The sequence below is a fragment of the Oncorhynchus kisutch genome, linkage group LG30 (genome assembly GCF_002021735.2).
Source record: "Oncorhynchus kisutch isolate 150728-3 linkage group LG30, Okis_V2, whole genome shotgun sequence".
NCBI classification, from domain to species: Eukaryota; Metazoa; Chordata; class Actinopteri; order Salmoniformes; family Salmonidae; genus Oncorhynchus; species Oncorhynchus kisutch.
Window position 1 is genome coordinate 20,604,786 of NC_034203.2, and position 26,198 is coordinate 20,630,983.

The 26,198-nt window shown below is 41.5% G+C and overlaps 1 protein-coding gene and 1 long non-coding RNA gene across 2 annotated transcripts; both read right to left on the minus strand.

Moving 5' to 3' along the window:
- Positions 1–2,247: 2,247 nt before the first annotated feature.
- Positions 2,248–14,392, minus strand: kiss1ra (KISS1 receptor a). The gene is made up of 5 exons (XM_020467169.2): positions 13,991–14,392; positions 12,937–13,061; positions 4,058–4,193; positions 3,703–3,941; positions 2,248–3,456 (listed from the first exon to the last, which is right to left on the minus strand). The coding sequence occupies exons 1-5, from the start codon at positions 14,220–14,222 to the stop codon at positions 3,082–3,084; spliced, it is 1,107 nt and encodes a 368-aa protein (XP_020322758.1). The 5' UTR covers positions 14,223–14,392; the 3' UTR covers positions 2,248–3,081.
- On the minus strand, positions 11,288–12,320 carry LOC116358623 (uncharacterized). Its single transcript, XR_004206390.1, has 2 exons — positions 11,891–12,320; positions 11,288–11,338 (listed from the first exon to the last, which is right to left on the minus strand). It is a non-coding gene; the product is annotated as an uncharacterized LOC116358623 (long non-coding RNA).
- Positions 14,393–26,198: the final 11,806 nt, after the last annotated feature.

Here is a 26,198-nt window from a genome sequence, read left to right on the forward strand (position 1 = left end):
CTTCCCCTAGATCTGTGCCTCTACACAATCCGGTCTCGGAGCTCCACAGACAATTCCTTCGACCTCAAGGTTTGGTTTTTGCACTGTCGACTGTGGAACCTTATAGACAGGTGTGTGACTTTACAAATAATGCCCAATCAATTGCATTTACCAGAGGTGGACTCTAATCAAGTTGTAGAAACATCTCAAGGATGATTAATGGAAACAGGCTGCACCTGAGCTCAATTTTGAGTGTCATAGCATAGGGTTTAAAATACTTGTTTTTTTTGTTGCTAAAATGCCCCAAAACTTGTTTTTACTTTGTCATTGTGGGGTATTGTGTGTAGATTGGTGAGCGGATTAAAAAATAAATATATATATATATTTTAAAATAAGGCTGTAACGTAACAAAATGTGGAAAAAGTCAAGGGGTCTGAATACTTTACACACACAGTACTGTGCAAAAGTTACTAGGCAGATGTGAAAATGCTGTGAAGTAAGAATGCGTTCAAAAATAGACATGTTAATAGATTATATTTATCGATTAACAAAATCGAGTGAGTGAGTGAACAGAAGAAAAATTGACATCAAATCAATATTTGGGGTGACCACCCTTTGCCTTCAAAACAGCATAAATTATTCTTGGTACACAGTTCGAAGGAACTCGGCAGGTAGGTTGCCCCAAACATCTTGGAGAACTAACCACAGTTCTTCTGTGGATTTAGGGAGCCTCAGGTGCTTCTCTCTCTTCATGTAATCCCAGACAGACTCGATGATGTTGAGATCAGGGCTCTGCGAGGGCCATACTATCACTTCCAGGAATCATTTTTCTTCTTTACACTGAAGATAGTTCTTAATGACGTTCGCTGTGTATTTGGGGTCATTGTTATGCTGTAGAATAAATGTTGGGCCAAACAGATGCCTCCCTGATGGTATTGCATGATAGATAAGTAACTGCCCGTACTTCTTAGCATTGAAGAGACCATTAATTCTGACCACATAGCCAACTCCATTTACAGAAATGCAGCCCCAAACTTGCAAGGAACCTCCACCATGCTTCACTGTTGAACCTCCACCATGCTTCACTGTTGCCTGCAGACACTCATTCATGCACCACTCTCCAGCCCTTTGGCGAACAAACTGCCTTCTGCTACAGCCAAATATCTGATTCATCAGTCCAGAGTACCTGCTGCCATTTTTCTGCACCCCAGTTCCTGTGTTTTTGTGCATAGTTGATTCACTTGGACTTGTTTCCACGTCGGAGGTATGGCTTTTTGGCTGCAAGTCTTCCATGGTCACTTCTGAGCAGACTTCTCCAGACAGTAGATGGGTGTACCAGGGTCCCACTGTTTTCTGCCAATTCTGAGCTGATGGCACTGCTGGACATCTTCAGATAGCGAAGAGAAGCAAGCATGATGTGTCTCATCTGTTGCAGTAAGTTTCCTTGGCCGACCACTGCGTCTACGGTCCTCAACGTTGCCCGTTTCTTTGTGCTTCTTCAAAAAGAGCTTGGACAGCAAATCTGGAAACCCCTTGTCTGCCTTGAAATGTCTGTCTGGGAGAGACCTTGCTGATGCAGTATAACTACCTTGTGTCTTGATGCTGTGCTTAGTCTTGCCATGGTGTATGACTTTTGACAGTAAACTGTCTTCAGCAACCTCACCTTGTTAACTGAGTTTGGCTGTTCCTCATCCAGTTTTATTCCTCCTACACAGCTGTTTCTGTTTCAGTTAATGATTGTATTTCAACCTACATATTGAATTGATGATTATTAGCACCTGTTTGGTATAATTGTTGGTATGATTGTTTAATCAAACACCTGACTATATGCCTACAAACTCCCTGACTTTGTGCAAGTGTACCTAGAAGAATTGATGCTGTTTTGAAGGCAAAGGGTGGTCACACCATATATGGATTTGATTTATTCACTCACTTTGCATTTTGTTAATTGATAAATATAATCTATTAACATGTCAATTTTTTTTAAAAGCATTCTTACTTTACAGCATTTTCACACTTACCCAAAATGTTTGCACAGACTGAATATATAATGAAAGTTACCCAGACCTCACCCTGTACAGATTCAACTGAAAATGTCCAAGATGAACTAGCTAGCTAGCTTGATAAACAGTGCTGACAATTCAATTTGGGCTAGCTAGTTAAATTATACAGCCAATTTTGTCTACCGTATATTGATGCTGTTACAATAACCAAACAGTTGGATAAACAAATCATTTGTGAAACCATGTGTAACGTATACAGCGTGAGTCAGGAAGCAGGAGGTGAGTTTAATAATACAATTATAAACAAGAACAAACATAAGCCACATACTGACCGTGCGAGAGAACAATACCACCTAATGACTGATGACAAGTGAGAGCTAAATAAAGGGGAGTAATCAAGGAGCAAATGATGAGCAGGTGTGTGGTTGCCAGGTGTGCGCAATGTGAGTTGCCAGGTCCGGTGGTTTGTTGACCGGTGACGGGACCTTTAATGTCCTTTAATAACCTTCTGACTGTTCGGGACCTTTAATGTCCTTTCAAGTCTGTAATATCAGAAGGGAGCAGGAATGACACCATGATGTGATGTATGACAGGATTGGAAGTTGCATGCAATTTCAATGATGTTTGAGCAAATATGCTTGAGATAATGTCACTGCATCCATGTTGCTAGACTTTTTCAAAGAACAGTCAGTCAAGGTGAGCTCCCCGCCCACTAGCTCCAATTCAGTATGTCTTTTCAGACTTCCTGGTTTGATGAGAAAAATTTGAGCATTTTTATCAGGAAAAAATATTATGGGTGTTATTTTATATGGGAACCAGAATGACTGTTCGGGACCTTTAATGTCCTTTCAAGTCTGTAATATCAGAACAGAGCAGGATCAGTCAGATTTTGTAGAATTGCAAACAAACACATCAAGTGCCATTTTAAAATGCTGGTTCCACCAGGTGTTTGCCTTCAGAACAGTGTGATTTCACAGCAGGCTATGTTGAGCAGTGTGCATTCACAGCTGTCTGTCATGTGTATGTTTGTTTGTGTGCACAGTGCACTGAATCTCCAGCAGCTCTGTCCCCCGGAAGCTCACTCTGACCATGGCTCATTTCATTTCCCATCGTTGTTGCCTTCCTCTGCAGCAACTAACTTGATTTCTGCATTAGCCACGCGCGACATGACACTGCTGTCTCTCACTTTGTGTTTGAACAGGAAGGGGAAAGTCTTCTTGAAAGACTTGCGGAAACTGGCTCCCATGAAGCCGTAAACGATTGGGTTGATGGAGGAGTTAGCGTAGGACATGCAGTTAGCCCAGGTCTTGATCTTATAGGTGGCGTAGTTGACCCTGTAGTTGGGGTAGAAGGACTGGAACAGGGCGAAGAGCTGGATAGGCCCCCAGCAGATGGTGAATAGCAGGACAATCACCACCACCATCTTGGAGATCTTACTCCTCAGAGTGACAGTCCTCTCAGACAACAGGTGGACCTGTGGTAGAAATGTTGATGTTATCTCACTACCACTGTGATGGGCTTAGAAATGACCTAAACTGTATGTAGTTCAAATCATGGCCACAGGCTAAGGGTCTATATGAACATACTGTAGAATACCTGAAAATTGGAAGGGATCCAAATATGAACTCATGCTTTCATTGTGTAACCTTGACAAAGGAGTGCACCTATTAAAGTTGTAAACTGTCATAAAGGAACACCCAAAGTAATGTTCTTTCCATACCTGGTAATTATTGTCTACTGGTTCCACTGACGGCTGGCCCACCCTCTTCAGCATGAGTGTGTAGCAGAAGGAGATGGTGATGACAGGTAGTAGGTAGGCAGCTATGAACTGGTACAGGATGAAAGCCCTCTCCTGGGTCTTTGAGGGAAACCTCTCCATGCAGTAGTGTCTTGGTCCATACCAGTAGCCCTCCTCAATTCTCTGGTACATGAAAATCGGGGTGGATAGAATGAAGGAACCTTTAAAAAACAACATTTCATTAGTTGAATTTTGTAGAAAATGTTAGTGTTCACAATGCGTTGAACCAAAAATCCATGGTTTGCTATAAGTTCAGGTAGGATAGCATCTGACTTACCGATCCATATGCAGATGCTAACTATCATGGCGACTCGTGTAGTGCGATGGCGTAAGGACTTCAGGGGGTAGACTGTGACATAGCAGCGGTCCCCACTCATAGCAGTGAGTGTAATGCAGGTGGCTTGAACAGTCACCTGAGAAAAGAAAGTAACAAAATAATCTTGGCTGTTTGCAGGTGAAACAAGTATTTTACATCTGCCTGCCCTCACACTGGGAAGTAATGAAAATGATGAGCATATAATGAGAACATTTTACTTTACGAAGAAATGCATCTCAAATCATTATTAACTCATCCTCCTCGGTTAAGTGTCATTCACATTATTTTGTGTATAGGATAAAAGTACAAACAATCTAGTTTCTTTCACACAGAATTAATCAAATAATTATCAGTTCCCCATAATAAAACTTAAATGGTTGCATGATGCCTTCGAGGGTCGGTGACAATCTGTGTTAACAGATAAGCAGGTTCTAAACAATGTATTGTTGTTACACATCACTCAGAGTGGGAGTTGTGACCTAGTTCAGTGTAACTACAGTACTTGATCTATCTAGCGCCCTTGTCTTTCATTGAAGAGCAAAAGGGGGCCTGTTCCGGTGTTCATCTTTGATCTGAAGATAAGTGCCCTACACTTATCATAATGTAGGGACAGAATACATTAGCCTCCTGAACAAAGAGAACCACTGCATGTGGGTTGAAAAAAACAAATAAAATAAATGTACAATCAACATATTAACACAAAACAGCAAAGAATTCCAACTGATATTAAAATTGTTTCAAAAACGTTTGCATGAATGAATCCTCCCACGTACCTTCCACTTACACACTGCCCACATAAAAAAGTATTTCCTTTGCATATACACTGCACCATTCCCCTAACCCCATATCCCAATTCGTGCCACCCATAAGTGAGAAACCTACATGCCAAATATAGACCATATATAGTGTTCTCTACAGATTATAGAAAATAGCAAAAGCTCTGAACTCTCTGTTCAGACCCTAGTCTTACCTCCCTACCCACAGGTTATGGAACATTTCTCCAGTAGGTTTCCTCAAGGAGAACGCCTCCAATTGCATGTCAAAGATGATAAAACAAAAACACTGTAGGAAATACATCAGTAATATCTAAAATCACTACAGTAAATACTACAGAATACTAGTCTGCAAAAACACTACAGTAAATACAACAGTATAATACAATCCGCAAAAACATTACATGAATCACCACAGTATATACTAGTTATTTTACTACTGAATTTATTCTATAGTTAACTGTAAAGACTAGAGTGTACTACAGTAAATATTACAGTATTCACTGCAAAACCACTACAGTGAATATTATATTAGACTGAACAAAAATATAAACACAACATGTAAAGTATTGGTCCTTTGTTTCATAAGCTGAAATAAAAGATTCCAGAAATGTTCAATATTATGCACAAAAAGCTTATTTCTAAAAAATGTTGTGCACAAATGTTTACATCCCTGTCAGTGAGAATTTCTCCTTTGCCAAGATAATCCATCCACCTGACAGGTGTGGCATATACAGAAGCTGATTAAACAGCACAACCATTACACAAGTGCACCTTGTGCTGGGGACAATAAAAGGCCACTCTAAAATGTGTAGTTTTGTCACACAACACAATGTCACAGATGTCTCAAGTTTTGAGTGAGCGTACTGACTGCAGGAATATCCACCTGTTTTTGCCAAAGAATTTTACGTTAATTTCTCTACCATAAGCAACCTCCAATGTCATTTTAACAAATTTGGCAGTACGTCCAACCGGCCTCACAATCGCAGACCAGGTGTAACCACACCAGCCCAGGACCTCCACATCCGGCTTGAGACCAGCCACCCGGACAGTTGATGAAACTGTGGGTTTGCACAACCAAAGAATTTCTGTACAAATTGTCAGACACCGTCTCAGGGAGCTCATCTGAGGGATAGTCCTCAATAGGGTCTTGACCTGACTGCAGTTCGGCGTCGTAACCAACTTCAGTGGGCAAGTGTTCACCTTCGATGACCACTGGCAAGCTGTTCTTCACAGATTAATCCCGATTTCAACTGTACCGAGCAGATGGCAGATGTGTGTGGTTTGCTAACGTCAATGTTGTGAACAGAGTGCCCCATGGTGGCGGTGGGGTTATGGTATGGGCAGGCATAAACTACAGACAACAAACACAATTGCAGTTTATCAATGTCAATTTGAATGCAGAGATACCATGATAAAATCCTGAGGCCCATTGTTGTGCCATTCATCCTCCACCATCACCTCATGTTTCAGCATGATAATGCATGGCCCCATGTCACAAGGATCTGTACACAATTCCTGGAAGCTGAAAATGTCACTAGACATGCCACCCATTGAGCATGTTTTGGATGCTCTGGATCGACATGTACGCCAGCGTGTTACAGTTCCCCCCCCAATGTCCAGCAACTTCACACAGCCATTGAAGAGGAGTGGGTCAACATTCCACAGGCCACAATCAACAGCCTGATCAACTCTATGAGATGTGTCACACTGCATGAGGCAAATGGTGGTCACACCAGATACTGACTGGTTTTCTGATCCACGCCCCTGTCTGATCCACGCCCCTATCATATCTGTAATTCCCATTCATGTGAAATCCATAGATTAGGGCCTAATGAATTTATTTAAATTTACTGATTTCTTTATATGAACTCTTAACTCCAACATTTTAGAAATGATTGCATATTGCGTTTATATTTTTGTTCAGTGTATTCATACCGCAGTATACTATAGTAATTTTTTATGTGGGTGTACAGCAGCAGGGATATTAGCATTTGTGGGTGAGTAAATTATCGATTAGACTGCCAAAAATATACATCATGGAGAGAGCTGGTCCTTTTGATAACTAAGAAAAAGCTTAACAAAGAACTCAGGAGACTGAAAAGATTTGGCATGGGTCCCCAGATCCTCAAAAAGTTCTACAGCTGTACAAATTGAGAGCATCCTGACCGGTTGCATCACTGCCCTGGTGTAACAGCTTTGCTTCCGTCCCTCTCCTCGCCCCTACCTGGGCTCAAACCAGAAACCCACTGCACACATCAACAACTGCTTCCCACAAAGCATCGTTAACTATTGCTCCACAAAAGCCACAGCCCTTGCAGAGCAAGGGAAACAACTACTTCAAGGTCTCAGAGCGAGTGACCTCACCGATTGAAATGCTATTAGCGTGCACCCCGCTAACCATTTCACACCGGTTACACTGGTATGGCAACTGCTCGGCATCTGACCATAGTGCCCAGTACCTCACTGGGGTGAAGCTTCCTGACATCCAGGACCTATATACTAGGGCGGTGTCAGAGGAAGGCCCCAAAAAATGGGACTCCAGTCCCCCAAGTCATAGACTGTTCTCTCTCACTTTACAAATTACCTCAACTAACCTGTACCCTTGCACATTGACCCTCTGTATATAGCCTCGTTATTGTTGTGTCCTTTTCTTGTTTATTTAGTCAATCGTTTCTTAACTCTACTTCTTGAACTGCATTGATGGTTAAGGGCTTGTAAGTAAGCATTCTTACGGTAAGGTTACACCTGTTGTATTCAGCGCATGTGACTAATAACATTTGATAGTCTATGTAGATTTTTTTTTTGCATTAGTCATGATTTTCAAACCTTCACATAATAATAATACATTTATTTGCGCCTTTCAAGATACCCACAGACACATTATGTTTCACACTCCTTAAATTGAGACATTTCAGATATATTTCCAATGGAATGTCCCTGGCTCAATATAGTTCAGTTCAACACAATGAAATGTGTTGATAACATCCTGTGGCTTGCTGACTTGTAAAGCCAAGGTCATTCAGTGAAAGCCCACCCTGGTTTAATGAGATGTTTGGGATTGACAAAGCTCACAGGAACCCCCTGGTGGCTGATGACGGTTCATGTGATGAGAGGTCTGACTGACAATAGTGTGGTGCATGCTGCTAAAACCTCTCTTCTACCCTGCTCATCATTGCATTTTTGCACCTTCACTTTTGTACTGTGTTTTTGACAGACTTCTATGTCTATAAAAGATCAATACTTTGTACTGTGGTGAAAATTAAACACTCTACACTGACAGCTGAGATTGGATCCTAGGATAGGTGTCTCTGTCCATCTATGCTCGGAACTTTAGTAATTTGACAATCCAACATATTAGTTTTAATCATGCAAACCCGCTTGAAGCTGTGATTAACCGCAAGAAGTCTGGACTGTTTGTCTCAATTTTTTTTTAAATGGAGAAAGGACATTCTTTATATAGACAGTGATTCATCATTCACTTGCCCAAATCAAGTCATGATTCATAACCAACCAGACTTATGTTATACTGATCGCACTATACATTTGTGCGTGTACATATGGTTGTCCTTGTTTGATAGAGCTATTGGACATCTTTTAGCGATTCATTGATAAATATACAATATATTTTTCCAGTCTCTGAAGGACTACAACTTGTGTATCAGCTACATGGTAGATTAAAAAAACATGAGCTGGCGCACACCCAGAATAATAGTTTGCGTGGAGGTGCTGACTAACAGCGAACAAACTATCAAAATAAAGAAAGTCACACACTCTATGTGTAATCTCCCAGCAATTTAATGGGTATTAACCAACATTTCGGCATCACTGTGCCTTCTTCAGGTTGACCCTGGGTGACAGAAGGGCAGAAGACCGATATAGTGCCTAATTAATAAAGTTAGCCCACTGGCTAACTTTAGTTTATCTACTGAAACGCATATTGTGTGTTGCTGGCTAACATACTATTGTGTTACAGTGGTGGGGGAAATAAAAATAATTGTATGCTTGCTAACTTAGCTAGGTAGCTAGCTAAATTGGGTAAACAACTACCGGTAGCCATATCTACAGTGCCTCTGCAAAGTATTCAGACCCCTCGACTTTTTCCACATTTTGTTACAGCCTTATGCTAAAATGAATTCAATCGTTTTTCCCACCTCAATATCCCATGACAAAGCAAACAGTTTATTTTTTGTTGTTGTTGCTCATTTACAAAAAACTGACAGAAACATCACATTTACATAAGTATTAAAGATCCTTTACTCAGTAATTTGTTGAAGCACCTTTGGTAGAAATTACAGCATAGGGTCTTCTTGGGTATGATGGTACAAGCATGGCACACCTGTATTTTGGGGAGTTTTCCCCCCATTCTTCTCTGCAGATCCTGTCAAGCACTGTCAGGTTGGATGGGTAGCATTGCTGCACAGCTATTTTCAGGTCTCTTACAGAGATATTGGATTGGGTTCAAGTCCAGGCTCTGGCTGGGCCACTCAAGGACATTTAGAGACTTGTCCCGAAGCCACTCCTGCACTGAACTGTGCCACACTGTTAATAAAAAAAAATGGAGAGAAAAGATCAGTCAACCAAGTGAATGGGCTGGGGGGCTAAAGAATGTGTGAAAAGTCTTAAGAGGGCAATTCTTACACCGGGAGTTTGAGGAGAAATGGCACCTCAATCACTGATACACAACAATACATTTACTTTCTAAGCCAGCATTTCCAAACTCAGTCCTGGGAACCCAAAGGAGTGTACACTTTGGTTTTTGCCATAGCATGACACAGCTGATTAAAATAACCAAAGCTTGATGAAGATTTCATTATTTGAAACACTTGTGTATTGCTAAGGCAACAACCAAAAGATGCACCCCTTGGGATCGCCAGGACCAAGTTTAGGAAACGATGGTCTAAGCACCACCCTGCAAAACCAAAAACCCCTTCCTCATCTCAAAGTACTGTCTGTAAACCTCCTCCAGCCCATTGACAGATCATTCTGGTCAATAGTAGCCCTTTGCAGGGGCTTTTTGTAGACATGTCTGTGTACTGTATTTTGAGAACCTGCTGAGAGAAGAATGAAGTGGTTGTGTTATTACTGTTGTAGTCTTGATTTTATACCTTTCAGCGTCCCTTGCTGGTTGCTGTCCCAAAATCTTGTTGTGCGCCATAAACTTAAGGTGTGTCTGCTCCCTCATGCTTGTGTACTCAAAATGACAACACTTTGGGGAAAAACTCCTGATTAGAGGTCGACCGATTATGATTTTTCAACGCCGATACCGATTATTGGAGGACCAAAAAGGCCAATATTTATTTATTTGTAATAATGACAATTACAACCATACTGAATGAACACTTATTTTAACTTAATATAATACATCAATCAAATCAATTTAGCCTCAAGTAAATAATGAAACGTTCAATTTGGTTTAAATAATGCAAAAACAAAGTGTTGGAGAAGTAAGTAAAAGTGCAATATGTGCCATGTAAGAAAGCTAACGTTTATGTTCCTTGCTCAGAACATGAGAACATATGAAAGCTGGTGGTTCCTTTTAACATGAGTCTTCAATATTCCCAGGTAAGAAGTTTTAGTTTGTAGTTATTATAGGAATTATAGGACTATTTCCCTCTATACCATTTGTATTTCATTAACCTTTGACTATTGGATGTTCTTATAGGCACTTTAGTATTGCCAGTGTAACGGTATAGCTTCCGTCCCTCTCCTCGCTCCTCCCTAGGCTCGAACCAGGAACACATCGACAACAGCCACACTCGAAGCAGCAGTGCAATGCTTGACGCACAACGAAGAGCTGCTGGCAAAACGCACGAAAGTGCTGATTGAATGAATGTTTACGCGCCTGCTTCTGCCTACCACCGCTCAGTCAGATACTTAGATACCTGTATGCTCAGTCAGATTAATGCAACGCAGGACACGCTAGATAATATCTAGTAATATCATCAACCATGTGTAGTTAACTAGTGATTATGATTGTTTTTTTATAAGATAAGTTTAATGCTAGCTAGCAACTTACCTTGGCTTACTGCATTCGCATAACAGGCAGTGTGGAGACCGAGAGAGGCAGGTCGTTATTGCTTTGGACTAGTTAACTGTAAGGTTGCAAGATTGGATCGCCCAAGCTGACAAGGTAAACATCTGTTCTGCCCTTGAACAAGGCAGTTACCCCACTGTTCTCCAGTAGGCCGTCATTGTAAATACGAATTTGTTCTTAACCGACTTGCCTAGTTAAAAAAGGTACAAATAATAAAATATTATTAATTGCATGGTCTGGTAGGTACTCTGTGGTCCTCTGGTTACCTTTAACCACCTGTAACCCCATAACACAAACAACACAAAAACTACCCAATTCATGTTAATACCATGTGTACTTTGAAATTGAGCTCTCTTAGTCGTCAGCTTGTAAATATTTTTGCCAACTTGCCTTCACCTGCAGAGTTGGGGTTGGAAGCCGATTCTGTACCACCTACAACAAAATGCACAACAATACACAATTTAACCACCCCACTAATTGTACTGATCTCTATTAGCCTGGCTAGTTTACGTAACCGAACATGGACATTTCAATATTTTCTGCCATCTAGCTTCATTAAGTTTGTCAGCAAAATGTATATCCAGCTGAGACTAGATGACAACCAACCATAGACGATTACACATATTCAATACTGCTAACGTTAAACACAGAGTGAGTTAGCTATGTCGACAATTCTATTCTTACTAAAAGGAGTGTTTTCCAGGCAAGGGGGAATAGATAGCTACCCGATTGCGCTAATCTTATTTGCTAAAATGTAGTTTTACGTTGGTCAAAGATATAAAACATGTTTACTCTGCTGAAGGTAGTTAACAGTCTAGCAGTGACAACCATGGCATAGGCGAAATTGATTCACAGTGCGCATACTAAAAAAGATAGCTAACGTTATGATTTAGCTGATGGCTTGCGGAGTCCTATAGTATACAGCACTGTAACGTCAGCTAGCTAATTTAGGTAGTCAAGCAAGGCTAGTTAATATTAGGTTACCTCTTATCGAGAATCTTCCATTTTGTTGTGAAGGAAATAAAAAATACAAAATCGATGGTATCGCATCACTTCTCAGCTGTCGTCGAAATGGATTCCCCAACAGTTCAGCCTGAAAACCCCTCTGATAATCTTTGGTCACCGTAATGCGCGCCATCATTCTCGATAGCCGCAAACCACTGACAGCTGAAATCTGTCAATCTGAAATCTCTGGTAGGTAGCACGGTGAAAGATGACTCATTTTCGCTCGTTTTTAATGAGCACAGAACACCACACAGGCGTAATGATAAACGTAAGTGAAAAACAGGTCTACGGAAGTTCTGAGATTGCTGTGTTGTTCGTCAGTACACAATGCCATATTTTTTTGTTTTTGTCGGCATGCCCCAATCTACTTTAGCGGGCGGTTTACTATGACTTCCTGGTTTACCATGAGCAGACAAATACACAGGAGGAAGTCGAAACTTCCTGATTCTACCAGTGAAATTCAAATGTGTTCGTTCTAGCTTGTGGTTTGGATAATTGTGATGTTTATGATAAAAACGTAATGTTGTTAAATATAGTAATGACTATATGCCGTGGTGAAGCCAGGGTGAAATTCCCCTTTAACCAATCTGTCTCCAAATGGAGTAGGAGCATATAAAGATGATCAGATAAGCCGGGCATTTTGATTTCATTTATCAACCTGATTGCTTTAATATAAAACAATAAAAACACATATATTGGTATTCAAATTGCATTTAAAAACACTATGTTGAAAAATGAGCATGAACCTCTCACCAGGTAAATGAAATTGCACTGCAAGTTCAATATTGCAGTTATGTAATTTAATTGAGTACAGCGTGGCACCAGACGAAAAAAAATGTATTATTCAGACTAATAGGACAAGTACATCAGGGGTCCAGTCGAGGGGAATGCTACCCAAATGACATTATGGTGAGAAATTCCATCATTGCATGCACAGCAAATATATTTTGGCTGTTTGTTATCTAATATTAAAAACTGATAGAAGTTTGTGACCAGAGGCAATGTGTTTTATTGAAATGATTTACCTGTTGTAGAAAGGCAACAAATTTGCACATGAAGTCCCCAAATACCCACCCAGGAAGTGGGTAGAGAGTGGCTGTGAACGGGACACAACACACCAGGAAGATGATGTCTGTGGCAGCCAAGTTAGCTGTAGAAATAAGCTCAGTTAGGAGGGAACTCATTCATTTCTTACTGATTAACACACTTTTGCAACATAAAATAACCATTTGAACATTTGAGTCATAAAGCTATTAATTTTAATAAATACCTCGTTGTGTTAAAGAGTCAAAGGGATGTCACCAAGTATTTTGGCATTGGCATCAAAGAGCTAATTTATTTCACAAAAATCAGAAAGCTAAATACACATGGGTCGGGCGTACTGCAGCATTTCTTTCTGAAATGATGAGCGATATCATTGTTTCACTGCCATGGAGTAGTCTTATCACTGCAGGTGGACAGGACCTGCTGGGCTTGAATGTTGCCATCCGTTGGAGATATTAGTCAGTCATGTCAAATACACACGCACAAACACACACACAGATATTTGCGCACATCACGTGCACTCACACAAACATGCATGTTGATGCCATTGTTATTTATAAGCACAGAGATAATAATGCTGTCCACATTCATGGTTAATTCATCATATCTCTACATGAACTCCATTGATGTATCACGTCTCCACTCCACACATGCATTTCCAATGTCAAACAAGATCCATTATTTAGTATAGACACATGATCCCTATATTTAATATTTAGTCTGTATGTATACAGTACTGTATAGGTACATTCACCAGACTATGGATAAGGTTACTATTGACAATATTAATTTACAGTCATCAACATAAAAAGACAAATACAGTCATTATGGCTGAATGATTATACAGGCATCATTAGTCCTAGTTTACAGTGAAAATAAATTATTTATCTGGGCAACATACATAACATAACATTGACTGTGACAGTAACACACAAAGAACAAGTTTCACGACAATCCACAAGAATAATGATGTTCAGGGTATTATAAATGGAAAAACCTTTGTAACTGTGAGGGAAAACGTTTGGTCTTGCTTACCTATGTAGAAGTTGGTGGCAGTCCTCATCTGCCTGTGTTTGGAGATTACATAGATTACCAGAGAGTTCCCGATGAGCCCCACCAGCATGATGAGAGCGAAGAAGAGAGGCACCAGCCAGGCGTCCGTCAGGAATGGGTGCTCCCCCTCCTCTGGATTCTCCAGAGAAGCATTCAGCTCAGACGCATTGAACCACATCAGGACTGTAGAATTCCACACGTCTGGAGGGAACATCTTGATGTGTGAAAAGAAGTCGAAGATCTTCAAATGTAGCCTTGGGGTGATAACTTGTGTATAATTAGGAGTCCCTAGATCTGTCTATGGTAAGAATGTCTATGGTTAGAATGAGTCTGATTGTAGAGTAGACTTCTGTTGAGCTCACAGCTGCCTCCTAAACTGCTTCTACTCAAGGACCAAATCCCGTTGGCTTTATACTGAGCAGGGACGCACGTGGCAACTCCCTGATTGTTGAATAAATAGGTGATGTCAGGTCTCCTAGCAACATTTTCCCTATCCAGAGTTTGGTACCTCATACACTCTGCTTTCAATGCAGTCGGAAGCTGTCTTATCATATGATATCGATCATATCCATAGTAAATATAAGAAATACAAATGACATGTTCTGTGAAAATGCATTCAGCGTGCATCAAGTTAAATTCACAGCCAAAAAAAAGCATTTGAATCATGGATAAGCAGCACTTACAGTTAAATTGGAAGATACAATTCTGCAATTTAGTGCCAAGGAGTCTTTCTAAATTTTTATGCTATTTTCTTAAGATCAAAAAGATGAAGCTTGTTATCAGACATTTACCTGTGAATAATGAAAGTAAATATAATTTTACTGCAATTCAATTGGATCTTGTACTGTACATGTACAGGTACATCCATAGAAATTAGCATTACCACACGTTTCGTCATGTTATGTTGATATGATATGTCATCATGAAATCAGCATTGAGGTATGCATTCTTTTTTCAGGACAAATACTCTCCTCCCTTACAAAAAAAGCCCTACAGGAATCCTACACGAAAAATATTGCGGAATATACACTCAACAAAAATATAAACGCAACATGTAAAGTGTTGGACCCATGTTTCATGAGCTGATATTATCATGACTCAAGATATGACCCAGATGCAGACACGGGAGGCGGATAGTACAGTGAAAAATTAGGAAACAGAACTAGAGCAACAGGAAGACGGGAAAGAACGCTGGTAAAACCTGACAATACAAGAAGAACTGGCAACAGACAAACAGAGAACACAGGTATAAATACACAGGGGATAATAAGAAGATGGGCATCACCTGGAGGGGGGGTGGAGACAAGCACAAAGACAGTTGAAACAGATTAGGGTGTGACAGAAATAAAACATCCCAGAAAGTTTCCATACGCACAAAAAGCTTATTTCTCTCAAAGTTTGTGCTCAAATTTGTTTACATCCTTGTTAGTGATTATTTCTCCTTTGCCAAAATAATCCATCCATCTGACAGGTGTGGCATATCAAGAATCTGATTAAACAGCATTATCATTACACAGGTGCACCTTGTGCTGGGGACAATAAAAGGCCACTCTAAAATGTACGGTTCTGTCACACAACACAATGCCACAGATTTTGAGGGAGCATGTAATTGACATGTTGAATGCAGGAATGTTCACCAGAGCTGTAGCCAGATAATTTAATGTTAATTTCTCTACCATAAGCCGCCTCCAACATTGTTTAAGAGAATTTGGCAGTACTTCCAACCAGCCTCACAACCGCAGGCCATGTGTATGGCGTCGGGTGGGTGAGCAGTTTTCTGATGTCAATTTTGTGAGCAGAGTGCCCCATGGTGGCGGTGGGGTTATGGTATGGACAAGCATAAGCTACGGACAACGAACACAATTGCATTTTATTGATTGGCAATTTGAATGCACAAATATACCGTGATGAGATCCTGAGGCCCATTTATTTAGGTATCTGTGACCAACAGATGCATATCTGTATTCCCAGTCATGTGAAATCTATAGATTACGGCCTAATTTATTTATTTCAATTGACTGATTTCCTCATATGAACTGTAACTCAGTAAAATCTTTGAAATTGTTGCATGTTGCTTTGATATTTTTTTTCTTCTCATGTTTATATCCTGCAGGAATAGGAATTCCTGCAGGATATCCCACAGGATTTTCAGCACCACTTTCCTGTAGGACAATTCCTGCAGGATCTTGTAGGAATCATGCTTCAGGAAAACAATCATACCAGAATCCTGGAGATAGTCCTCAAATATATCCTGCAGAATCTTTTCCTGAAGGACTACCTGCAGTAATTGTCCAAAATCCTGTGGGATATTCTGCAGGTAAAATTCCTGCAGGTAATTCCACAAGATTTTCAGGGCCATTTCCATTCCTCATCCTTCAGAGAATTCCCTGTTAGAAAATCCACATTCTTTCAAAAGATTGGAGAGAAAGCATAAGATGTCATTGCATGGCAATGTTATTATTCAATGCAGAAACAATGGATGTTTTTGATTGTCCATTTCACCAGCACTGCATAAAACATTATTCAAAGGAGAAAGAAAATATGAGATTGAATAAATATGGTAAAAGCATATTTTGTAACAAGAGTGAGAGTAATAGAATATCAAAATCCTGCAGGATTTGTGCTGGAATTTACTTGGTCCTGCAGGAATCCTGCAGAACTGAAACCTGCAGGATTTTGATATTCTTGCAGGATATGGCAATTCCTGCAGGACCAAATAAATTGGAACTGAATTGTCATGTTTTTACAGGATTTTTAACATTTCTGCAGGACAAGTCATACTTCTGCTGTAGTCCTGCAGGAGCATCAGGGACATTTCCTGCAGAATTTTGTCAATCCTACATGATTCCGGCAGGACACCTTCACAATTCATTCTCAAAGGGTTGAATTCCTGCAGAACTTTTTTTGTAAGGGCTGCCAGATGATATACTACAGTATGTCTCCATTGTAAAACCACATGGCTTCTCCCTCCAGCATGTCAAGCTTCATACCAAAGTAAGGCTTTGCATTATTTTTTTTATTTTTTTAATATTTTTTTTCACCTTTATTTAACCAGGTAGGCAAGTTGAGAACAAGTTCTCATTTACAATTGCGACCTGGCCAAGATAAAGCAAAGCAGTTCGACACATACAACGACACAGAGTTACACATGGAGTAAAACAAACATACAGTCAATAATACATTATGAACAAGTTTATATATGATGTTAGCAAATGAGGTGAGATAAGGGAGGTAAAGGCAAAAAAAGGCCAAGGTGGCAAAGTAAATACAATATAGCAAGTAAAACACTGGAATGGTAGATTTGCAGTGGAAGAATGTGCAAAGTAGAAATAAAAATAATGGGGTGCAAAGGAGCAAAATAAATAAATAAAATAAATAAATACAGTAGGGAAAGAGGTAGTTGTTTGGGCTAAATTATAGGTGGGCTATGTACAGGTGCAGTAATCTGTGAGCTGCTCTGACAGTTGGTGCTTAAAGCTAGTGAGGGAGATAAGTGTTTCCAGTTTCAGAGATTTTTGTAGTTCGTTCCAGTCATTGGCAGCAGAGAACTGGAAGGAGAGGCGGCCAAAGAAAGAATTGGTTTTGGGGGTGACCAGAGAGATATACCTGCTGGAGCGCGTGCTACAGGTGGGTGATGCTATGGTGACCAGCGAGCTGAGATAAGGGGGGACTTTACCTAGCAGGGTCTTGTAGGTGACATGTAGCCAGTGGGTTTGGCGACAAGTATGAAGCGAGGGAGGGCCAGCCAACGAGAGCGTACAGGTCGCAATGGTGGGTAGTATATGGGGCTTTGGTGACAAAACGGATTACACTGTGATAGACTGCATCCAATTGGTTGAGTAGGGTTTTGGAGGCTATTTTGTAAATGACATTGCCGAAGTCGAGGATTGGTAGGATGGTCAATTTTACAAGGGTATGTTTGGCAGCATGAGTGAAGAATGCTTTGATGCGAAATAGGAAGCCAATTCTAGATTTAACTTTGGATTGGAGATGTTTGATGTGGGTCTGGAAGGAGAGTTTACAGTCTAACCAGACACCTAGGTATTTGTAGTTGTCCACGTATTCTAAGTCAGAGCTGTCCAGAGTAGTGATGTTGGACAGGCGGGCAGGTGCAGGCAGCGATCGGTTTTAAAAAGAGTTAACCTGAGTTTAAGGTGCTGAGCTGTTCTGAAGGTCACCAGAAGCTGAAACATGTTTGTGTTCATGATCTGTCATAGCGCCTGGTCCTTATCAACATTTGGAATGCAGTAGGTGGTTAAACTTTAAGATACAAGGAGCACAGCCTTGGTGTTAACAAGGCTGCCTGGGGTTCACAATCCTCAGGGAGCTGAAACAAAAACCCACGGTCACTGTTAATTTACAGCAAGAACACTCTGGCCTATTTTTAGGGAATTCTTTTGATATAGCACTAAAACATATAATACAATTGGTTAAATGCACAATGGTGTGAAAAATAATACTGTGAAAAGGTGATGTTTTTCTCTTTAATTCCACTTTTTGTTTGGTTTCTCATAAGCAAAAAAGGTTTATGTTTTCAATGGCAGGGAAATATAAATGTTCTCAATTTCTCTCCTGTCAGACATGAACGATTTGTGATTGTGGGGACATATTTTGCCCCATCGTGTATAAGAGTTGAAACTACTCATGATGTTGGATAACAATCATCTCTCAGCATGTTGTTCTTTAATGAAGTCTGATTTAATTAACATACTGTGAAATCTTTCTTCTCTCCAGCAACATTCAATTGTCTTTGTTAGCATGAAACCAAAACTATAAACCCAGTCTCACAGCTTATAAAACAAATAGAACTGTGTTAAAAATAAAGAAAATGTGACTCAACTGTCTCAGTGGAGCATAAGTAAAGTGAAAACTCAGAGAACGTGTGTGGGAAGCTTCATACAGTCACTTAGCAACCAATGTAAGTGGGTATGTGTGTTGATAGTCTACATGGAGAATGGTGTGTTTGATGACAAAATGTGAAGAGCTCCAAAATCAATGTACACTGCTCAAAAAAATAAAGGGAACACTTAAACAACACAATGTAACTCCAAATCAATCACACTTCTGTGAAATCAAACTGTCCACTTAGGAAGCAACACTGATTGACAATACATTTCACATGCTGTTGTGCCAATGGAATAGACAACAGGTGGAAATTATAGGCAATTAGCAAGACACCCCCAATAAAGGAGTGGTTCTGCAGGTGGTGACCACAGACCACTTCTCAGTTCCTATGCTTCCTGGCTGATGTTTTGGTCACTTTTGAATGCTGGCGGAGCTTTCACTCACGTGGTAGCATGAGACGGAGTCTACAACCCACACAAGTGGCTCAGGTAGTGCAGCTCATCCAGGATGGCGCATCAATGCGAGCTGTGGCAAGAAGGTTTGCTGTGTCTGTCAGCGTAGTGTCCAGAGCATGGAGGCGCTACTGTGACAGGTTAAAGGAAATAGTCATAGCCTGTTATACATTAAAAAGTATTAGTAAGTTCATAGTATGTGAGGATCTTAAAACATCTAAGGTTAAAAAGATGCATTCAGTATCAGTTGATAAAGATTGATAACATTCATATAATTGTGTTAAAGTTCAAATCTGTCAAAGGGTACGAATTGTGAGAGTAATGTGTAAACGTTATATTGATTACTTGATTTTGTGGTGCCTAAAAGTGTTAATCTGTGATCTACGAAATGCTCTTAATCTATGAGCCGGAGATCGATTGCTCTGGTCTCCACCCATATTCCTGGGGAAAATCGCGGTCTTTTTCTCATTCAACTAAACGTTAAATTGAGAATACAGCACCGTATCACTCTCGTGATTATTTCTCCCCTGTTTTCAGGTACTTTATTGATGATAAAAATAGTAATTTAAATGTTATAACTCACTAACATGTCAAGAGTGTTTAAGGTGTGTCTTAGTAACGTTTTGAGGAAGTTAGAGTTAAGTTTGAAGAGAGTAATATTAGCCCTGCTCGGTTGAAGTGAAGAATAGCATCGTACTGAGAGTAGCTGCCATTTTATGTCGATTGTGAATGAACATGTACGTTGTTAATAAGATATTTTGCTGTGTTATTTGTATAATGGTTTTTCTGTTGTTTTGTAATGTGTTACTTTTGTGAAATTGATTCAACTAAACGTTAAATTGAGAATACAACACCGTATCACTCTCGTGATTATTTCTCCCCTGTTTTCAGGGGCGTAACACTACCAGGAGACAGGCCAGTACATCAGGAGAAGTGGAGGAGGCCGTAGGAGGGCAACAACCCAGCAGCAGGACCGCTACCTCCGCTTTTGTGCAAGGAGGAGCAGGAGGAGCACTGCCAGAGCCCTGCAAAATGACCTCCAGCAGGCCACAAATGTGCATGTGTCTGCTCAAATGGTCAGAAACAGACTCCATGAGGGTGGTATGAGGGCCCGACGTCTACAGGTGGGGGTTGTGCTTACAGCCCAACACCGTGCAGGACGTTTGGCATTTTCCAGAGAAAATTCGCCACAAATTCGCAAATTCGCCACTGGCACCCTGTGCTCTTCACAGATGAAAACAGGTTCACACTGAGCACATGTGACAGACGTGACAGAGTCTGGAGACGCCGTGGAGAACGTTCTGCTGCCTGCAACATCCTCCAGCATGACCGGTTTGGCGGTGGGTCAGTCATGGTGTGGGGTGGTATTTCTTTGGGGGGCCGCACAGCCCTCCATGTGCTCGCCAGAGGTAGCCTGACTGCCATTAGCTACCGAGATGAGATCCTCAGACCCCTTGTGAGACCATATGCTGGTGCGGTTGGCCCTGGGTTCCTCCTAATGCAAGACAATGCTAGACCTCATGTGGCTGGAGTGTGTCAGCAGTTCCTGCAAGAGGGAGGCATTGATGCTATGGACTGGCCCGCCCGTTCCCCAGACCTGAATCCAATTGAGCACATCTGGGACATCATGTCTCGCTCCATCCACCAACGCCACATTGCACCACAGACTGTCCAGGAGTTGGCGGATGCTTTAGTCCAGGTCTGGGAGGAGATCCCTCAGGAGACCATCCGCCACCTCATCAGGAGCATACCCAGGAGTTGTAGGGAGGTCATACAGGCACGTGGAGGCCACACACACTTCTGAGCCTCATTTTGACTTGTTTTAAAGACATTACATCAAAGTTGGATCAGCCTGTAGTGTGGTTTTCCACTTTAATTTTGAGTGTGAGTCCAAATCCAGACCTCCGTGGGTTGATAAATTTGATTTCCATTGATAATTTTTGTGTGATTTTGTTGTCAGCACATTCAACTATGTAAAGAAAAAAGTATTTAATAAGAATATTTCATTCATTCAGATCTAGGATGTGTTATTTTAGGTTTCCCTTTATTTTTTGAGCAGTGTATTTTCCTTACTTATAGTCCAACGGTGTCCTTTAATAATCATGTTATAATTGTGCTAGATCAACAAAGCATTGACTGCTATTCTTCTCTCAATACACTCATGGACATCTGTGTTCAGACCAGTGCACCTCTGAGGAGGAAGGGGAGGACCATCCTCCTCAGTGAATTTCATACAAATAAAAATTGCAAAACATTTTAAAGTTATCCTTTTTAGATAAAACTACACTAAATATATCCACGTTCCGAAATAATTGATTAAATCAAATCAAATCAAATCAAATTTATTTGTCACATACACATGGTTAGCAGATGTTAATGCGAGTGTAGCGAAATGCTTGTGCTTCTAGTTCCGACAATGCAGTAATAACGAACAAGTAATCTAACTAACAATTCCAAAAAAAACTACTGTCTTATACACAATGTAAGGGGATAAAGAATATGTACATAAGGATATATGAATGAGTGATGGTACAGAGCAGCATAGGCAAGATACAGTAGATGATATCGAGTACAGTATATACATATGAGATGAGTATGTAAACCAAGTGGCATAGTTAAAGTGGCTAGTGATACATGTATTACATAAGGATGCAGTCGATGATATAGAGTACAGTATCTACGTATGCATATGAGATGAATAATGTAGGGTAAGTAACATTATATAAGGTAGCATTGTTTAAAGTGGCTAGTGATATATTTACATCATTTCCCATCAATTCCCATGATTAAAGTGGCTGGAGTAGAGTCAGTGGCATTGACAGTGTGTTGGCAGTAGCCACTCAATGTTAGTGGTGGCTGTTTAACAGTCTGATGGCCTTGAGATAGAAGCTGTTTTTCAGTCTCTCGGTCCCAGCTTTGATGCACCTGTACTGACCTCGCCTTCTGGATGACAGCGGGGTGAACAGGCAGTGGCTCGGGTGGTTGATGTCCTTGATGATCTTTATGGCCTTCCTGTAGCATCGGGTGGTGTAGGTGTCCTGGAGGGCAGGTAGTTTGCCCCCGGTGATGCGTTGTGCAGACCTCACTACCCTCTGGAGAGCCTTACGGTTGAGGGCGGTGCAGTTGCCATACCAGGCGGTGATACAGCCCGCCAGGATGCTCTCGATTGTGCATCTGTAGAAGTTTGTGAGTGCTTTTGGTGACAAGCCGAATTTCTTCAGCCTCCTGAGGTTGAAGAGGCGCTGCTGCGCCTTCCTCACGATGCTGTCTGTGTGAGTGGACCAATTCAGTTTGTCTGTGATGTGTATGCCGAGGAACTTAAAACTTGCTACCCTCTCCACTACTGTTCCATCGATGTGGATGGGGGGGTGTTCCCTCTGCTGTTTCCTGAAGTCCACAATCATCTCCTTAGTTTTGTTGACGTTGAGTGTGAGGTTATTTTCCTGACACCACACTCCGAGGGCCCTCACCTCCTCCCTGTAGGCCGTCTCGTCGTTGTTGGTAATCAAGCCTACCGCTGTTGTGTCGTCCGCAAACTTGATGATTGAGTTGGAGGGTCTCGAGCTTGATGACGAGCTTGGAGGGTACTATGGTGTTGAATGCCGAGCTGTAGTCGATGAACAGCATTCTCACATAGGTATTCCTCTTGTCCAGATGGGTTAGGGCAGTGTGGGGTGTGGTTGAGATTGCATCGTCTGTGGACCTATTTGGGCGGTAAGCAAATTGGAGTGGATCAAGGGTGTCAGGTAGGGTGGAGGTGATATGGTCCTTGACTAGTCTCTCAAAGCACTTCATGATGACGGATATGAGTGCTACGGGGCGGTAGTCGTTTAGCTCAGTTACCTTAGCTTTCTTGGGAACAGGAACAATGGTGGCCCTCTTGAAGCATGTGGGAACAGCAGACTGGGATAGGGATTGGTTGAATATGTCCGTAAACACACCGGCCAGCTGGTCTGCGCATGCTCTGAGGGCGCGGCTGGGGATGCCGTCTGGGCCTGCAGCCTTGCGAGGGTTAACACGTTTAAATGTCTTACTCACTTCGGCTGCAGTGAAGGAGAGACCGCATGTTTTCGTTGCAGGCCGTGTCAGTGGCACTGTATTGTCCTCAAAGCGGGCAAAAAAGTTGTTTAGTCTGCCTGGGAGCAAGACATCCTGGTCCGTGACTGGGCTGGGTTTCTTCCTGTAGTCCGTGATTGACTGTAGACCCTGCCACATGCCTCTTGTGTCTGAGCCGTTGAATTGAGATTCTACTTTGTCTCTGTACTGGCGCTTAGCTTGTTTGATAGCCTTGCGGAGGGAATAGCTGCACTGTTTGTATTCAGTCATGTTACCAGACACCTTGCCCTGATTAAAAGCAGTGGTTCGCGCCTTCAGTTCCACACGAATGCTGCCATCAATCCACGGTTTCTGGTTGGGGAATGTTTTAATCGTTGCTATGGGAACGACATCTTCAACGCACGTTCTAATGAACTCGCACACCGAATCAGCGTATTCGTCAATGTTGTTGGCTGACGCAATACGAAACATCTCCCAGTCCACGTGATGGAAGCAGTCTTGGAGTGTGGAGTCAGCTTGGTCGGACCAGCGTTGGACAGACCTCAGCGTGGGAGCTTCTTGTTTTAGTTTCTGTCTGTAGGCAGGGATCAACAAAATGGAGTCGTGGTCAGCTTTTCCGAAAGGGGGGCGGGGCAGGGCCTTATATGCGTCGCGGAAGTTAGAGTAACAATGATCCAGGGTCTTTCCACCCCTGGTTGCGCAATCGATATGCTGATAAAATTTAGGGAGTCTTGTTTTCAGATTAGCCTTGTTAAAATCCCCAGCTACAATGAATGCAGCCTCCGGATAAATCGTTTCCAGTTTGCAGAGAGTTAAATAAAGTTCGTTCAGAGCCATCGATGTGTCTGCTTGGGGGGGGATATATACGGCTGTGATTATAATCGAAGAGAATTCTCTTGGTAGATAATGCGGTCTACATTTGATTGTGAGGAATTCTAAATCAGGTGAACAGAAGGATTTGAGTTCCTGTATGTTTCTTTCATCACACCATGTCACGTTGGCCATAAGGCATACGCCCCCGCCCCTCTTCTTACCAGAAAGATGTTCGTTTCTGTCCGCGCGATGCGTGGAGAAACCCGCTGGCTGCACCGCTTCGGATTGCGTCTCTCCAGTGAGCCACGTTTCCGTGAAGCAGAGAACGTTACAGTCTCTGATGTCCCTCTGGAATGCTACCCTTGCTCGGATTTCATCAACCTTGTTGTCAAGAGACTGGACATTGGCAAGAAGAATGCTAGGGAGTGGTGCACGATGTGCCCGTCTCCGGAGTCTGACCAGAAGACCGCTTCGTTTCCCTCTTTTTCTGAGTCGTTTTTTTGGGTCGCTGCATGGGAACCATCCCGTGGCACTGGTTGTAAGGCAGAACACAGGATCCGCATCGCGAAAAACATATTCTTGGTCGTACTGGTGGTGAGTTGACGCTGATCTTATATTCAGTAGTTCTTCTCGGCTGTTTGCAATTAAGGTCTACCGTAGCCTCAGCAGCACTGTAGGGTAGCACCATGGTGTAGCCAGAGGACAGCTAGCTTCCGTCTTCCTCTGGGTACATTGACTTCAATACAAAACCAAGGGAGTTCATGGTTCTCAACCCCTTCCCTAGACTTACCCACTAATTATGACATCTTCCAGAGGACATCCTCCAACCAATGAGAGCTCTTGTAGCATGAACTGCCATGTTGTCCACCCAATCAAAGGACCAGAGAATTAATCTAGTACTGAAAGCCTAAGCTACAGCTAGCTAGCACTGCAGTGCATAAAATGTGGTGAGTAGTCGAAGCAAAGAGAGTGAAAGACAATACTTGAACAGTTTTGAACAAATTAATGTATTCAGAAATTAAGGAGAAGTAACAGAGAGAGAGAGAGAGCTATAAGTGCAGCAGGCTAGTTTAGCCCACTCAAACAGCCATCTCAAACAGAGGGAAGCTATGTTGGCTAGCTGGGTATGACTATCCAACACAACACTGGAACTCTTCCAAGTCAAGGAAAACGTTTGGTTTTACTAATTTATTGCCACCGGAGTAACTGCTAAATTGCTTACTGACTGTACACTGTAACGTTACTGAATGATTGTAGCGGGTTTACTAACGTGTTAGTTCTATTAGCTATGTTGACAATGACGTTACGTTAACTGATATGGTGACATTCAATGTAGGCTGTGTGTAGCAGTTATGATATTGTTTGGCTTGGAAAGTTTTTTTTCGCCTGGTTACATAAAGCTGATGTGTTGTGCACTGAAGTCCATAAGCAAAGAGAAAAGGTGAGAGGAGGAGAGTGCATAGATGCGAGAAGGAATACAACGTGACTGCTATGAAAGTGAACGGTGTTTATAAGTGATCAGGGGTGTATTCATTCAGCTGATTCTGTTAAAAAAAGTTTCTTAAACAGAATCAAACGGGACAAAACATACCTGAATTTGTAAAAAATAAACTCTCATTTGCAACTGTTGGACTAATGATTACACACTATTTCTTTCTCTCAACCTATGTGCACCTACACTGTAAACTTTAATTCATAGGTTAGGTTGTAGCAACCTCTAGAGAAAATTTGAGTATCATGTACAGTGGCGATCCGTCATTAAGGGCAGATTTGAAGAGCCCCACCTGTTTTGAGCCCCACCTGTTTAGATAAAAAATAAATATATATATACACAGTATATATTTTTTCTTGTTGCCTGTTTTGCATGTTATTTTGGCATTAATACGTTCCACACGTATTAATACGAACATAAAAGATGATGTATTGAGTTTATAAAGCTGTATACAAACATGGTCTCTTTTTTGCTTTCTTGAGTAAGGCAAGTCCAAAATTGACACTAGAAGTGCCTATCCAAGAAGGCTCAA

Bases quoted from the DNA above. Each gene is read 5' to 3' on its own strand.
- kiss1ra (XM_020467169.2), bottom strand. From the start codon at position 14,222: ATGTTCCCTCCAGACGTGTGGAATTCTACAGTCCTGATGTGGTTCAAT. The intron at 13,062-13,990 runs GTAAGCAAGACC...TTATTTCTACAG, and splicing joins TGCCACCAACTTCTACATAG to CTAACTTGGCTGCCACAGAC. The intron at 4,194-12,936 runs GTAAATCATTTC...TTCTTTTCTCAG, and splicing joins TTGTTGCCTTTCTACAACAG to GTGACTGTTCAAGCCACCTG.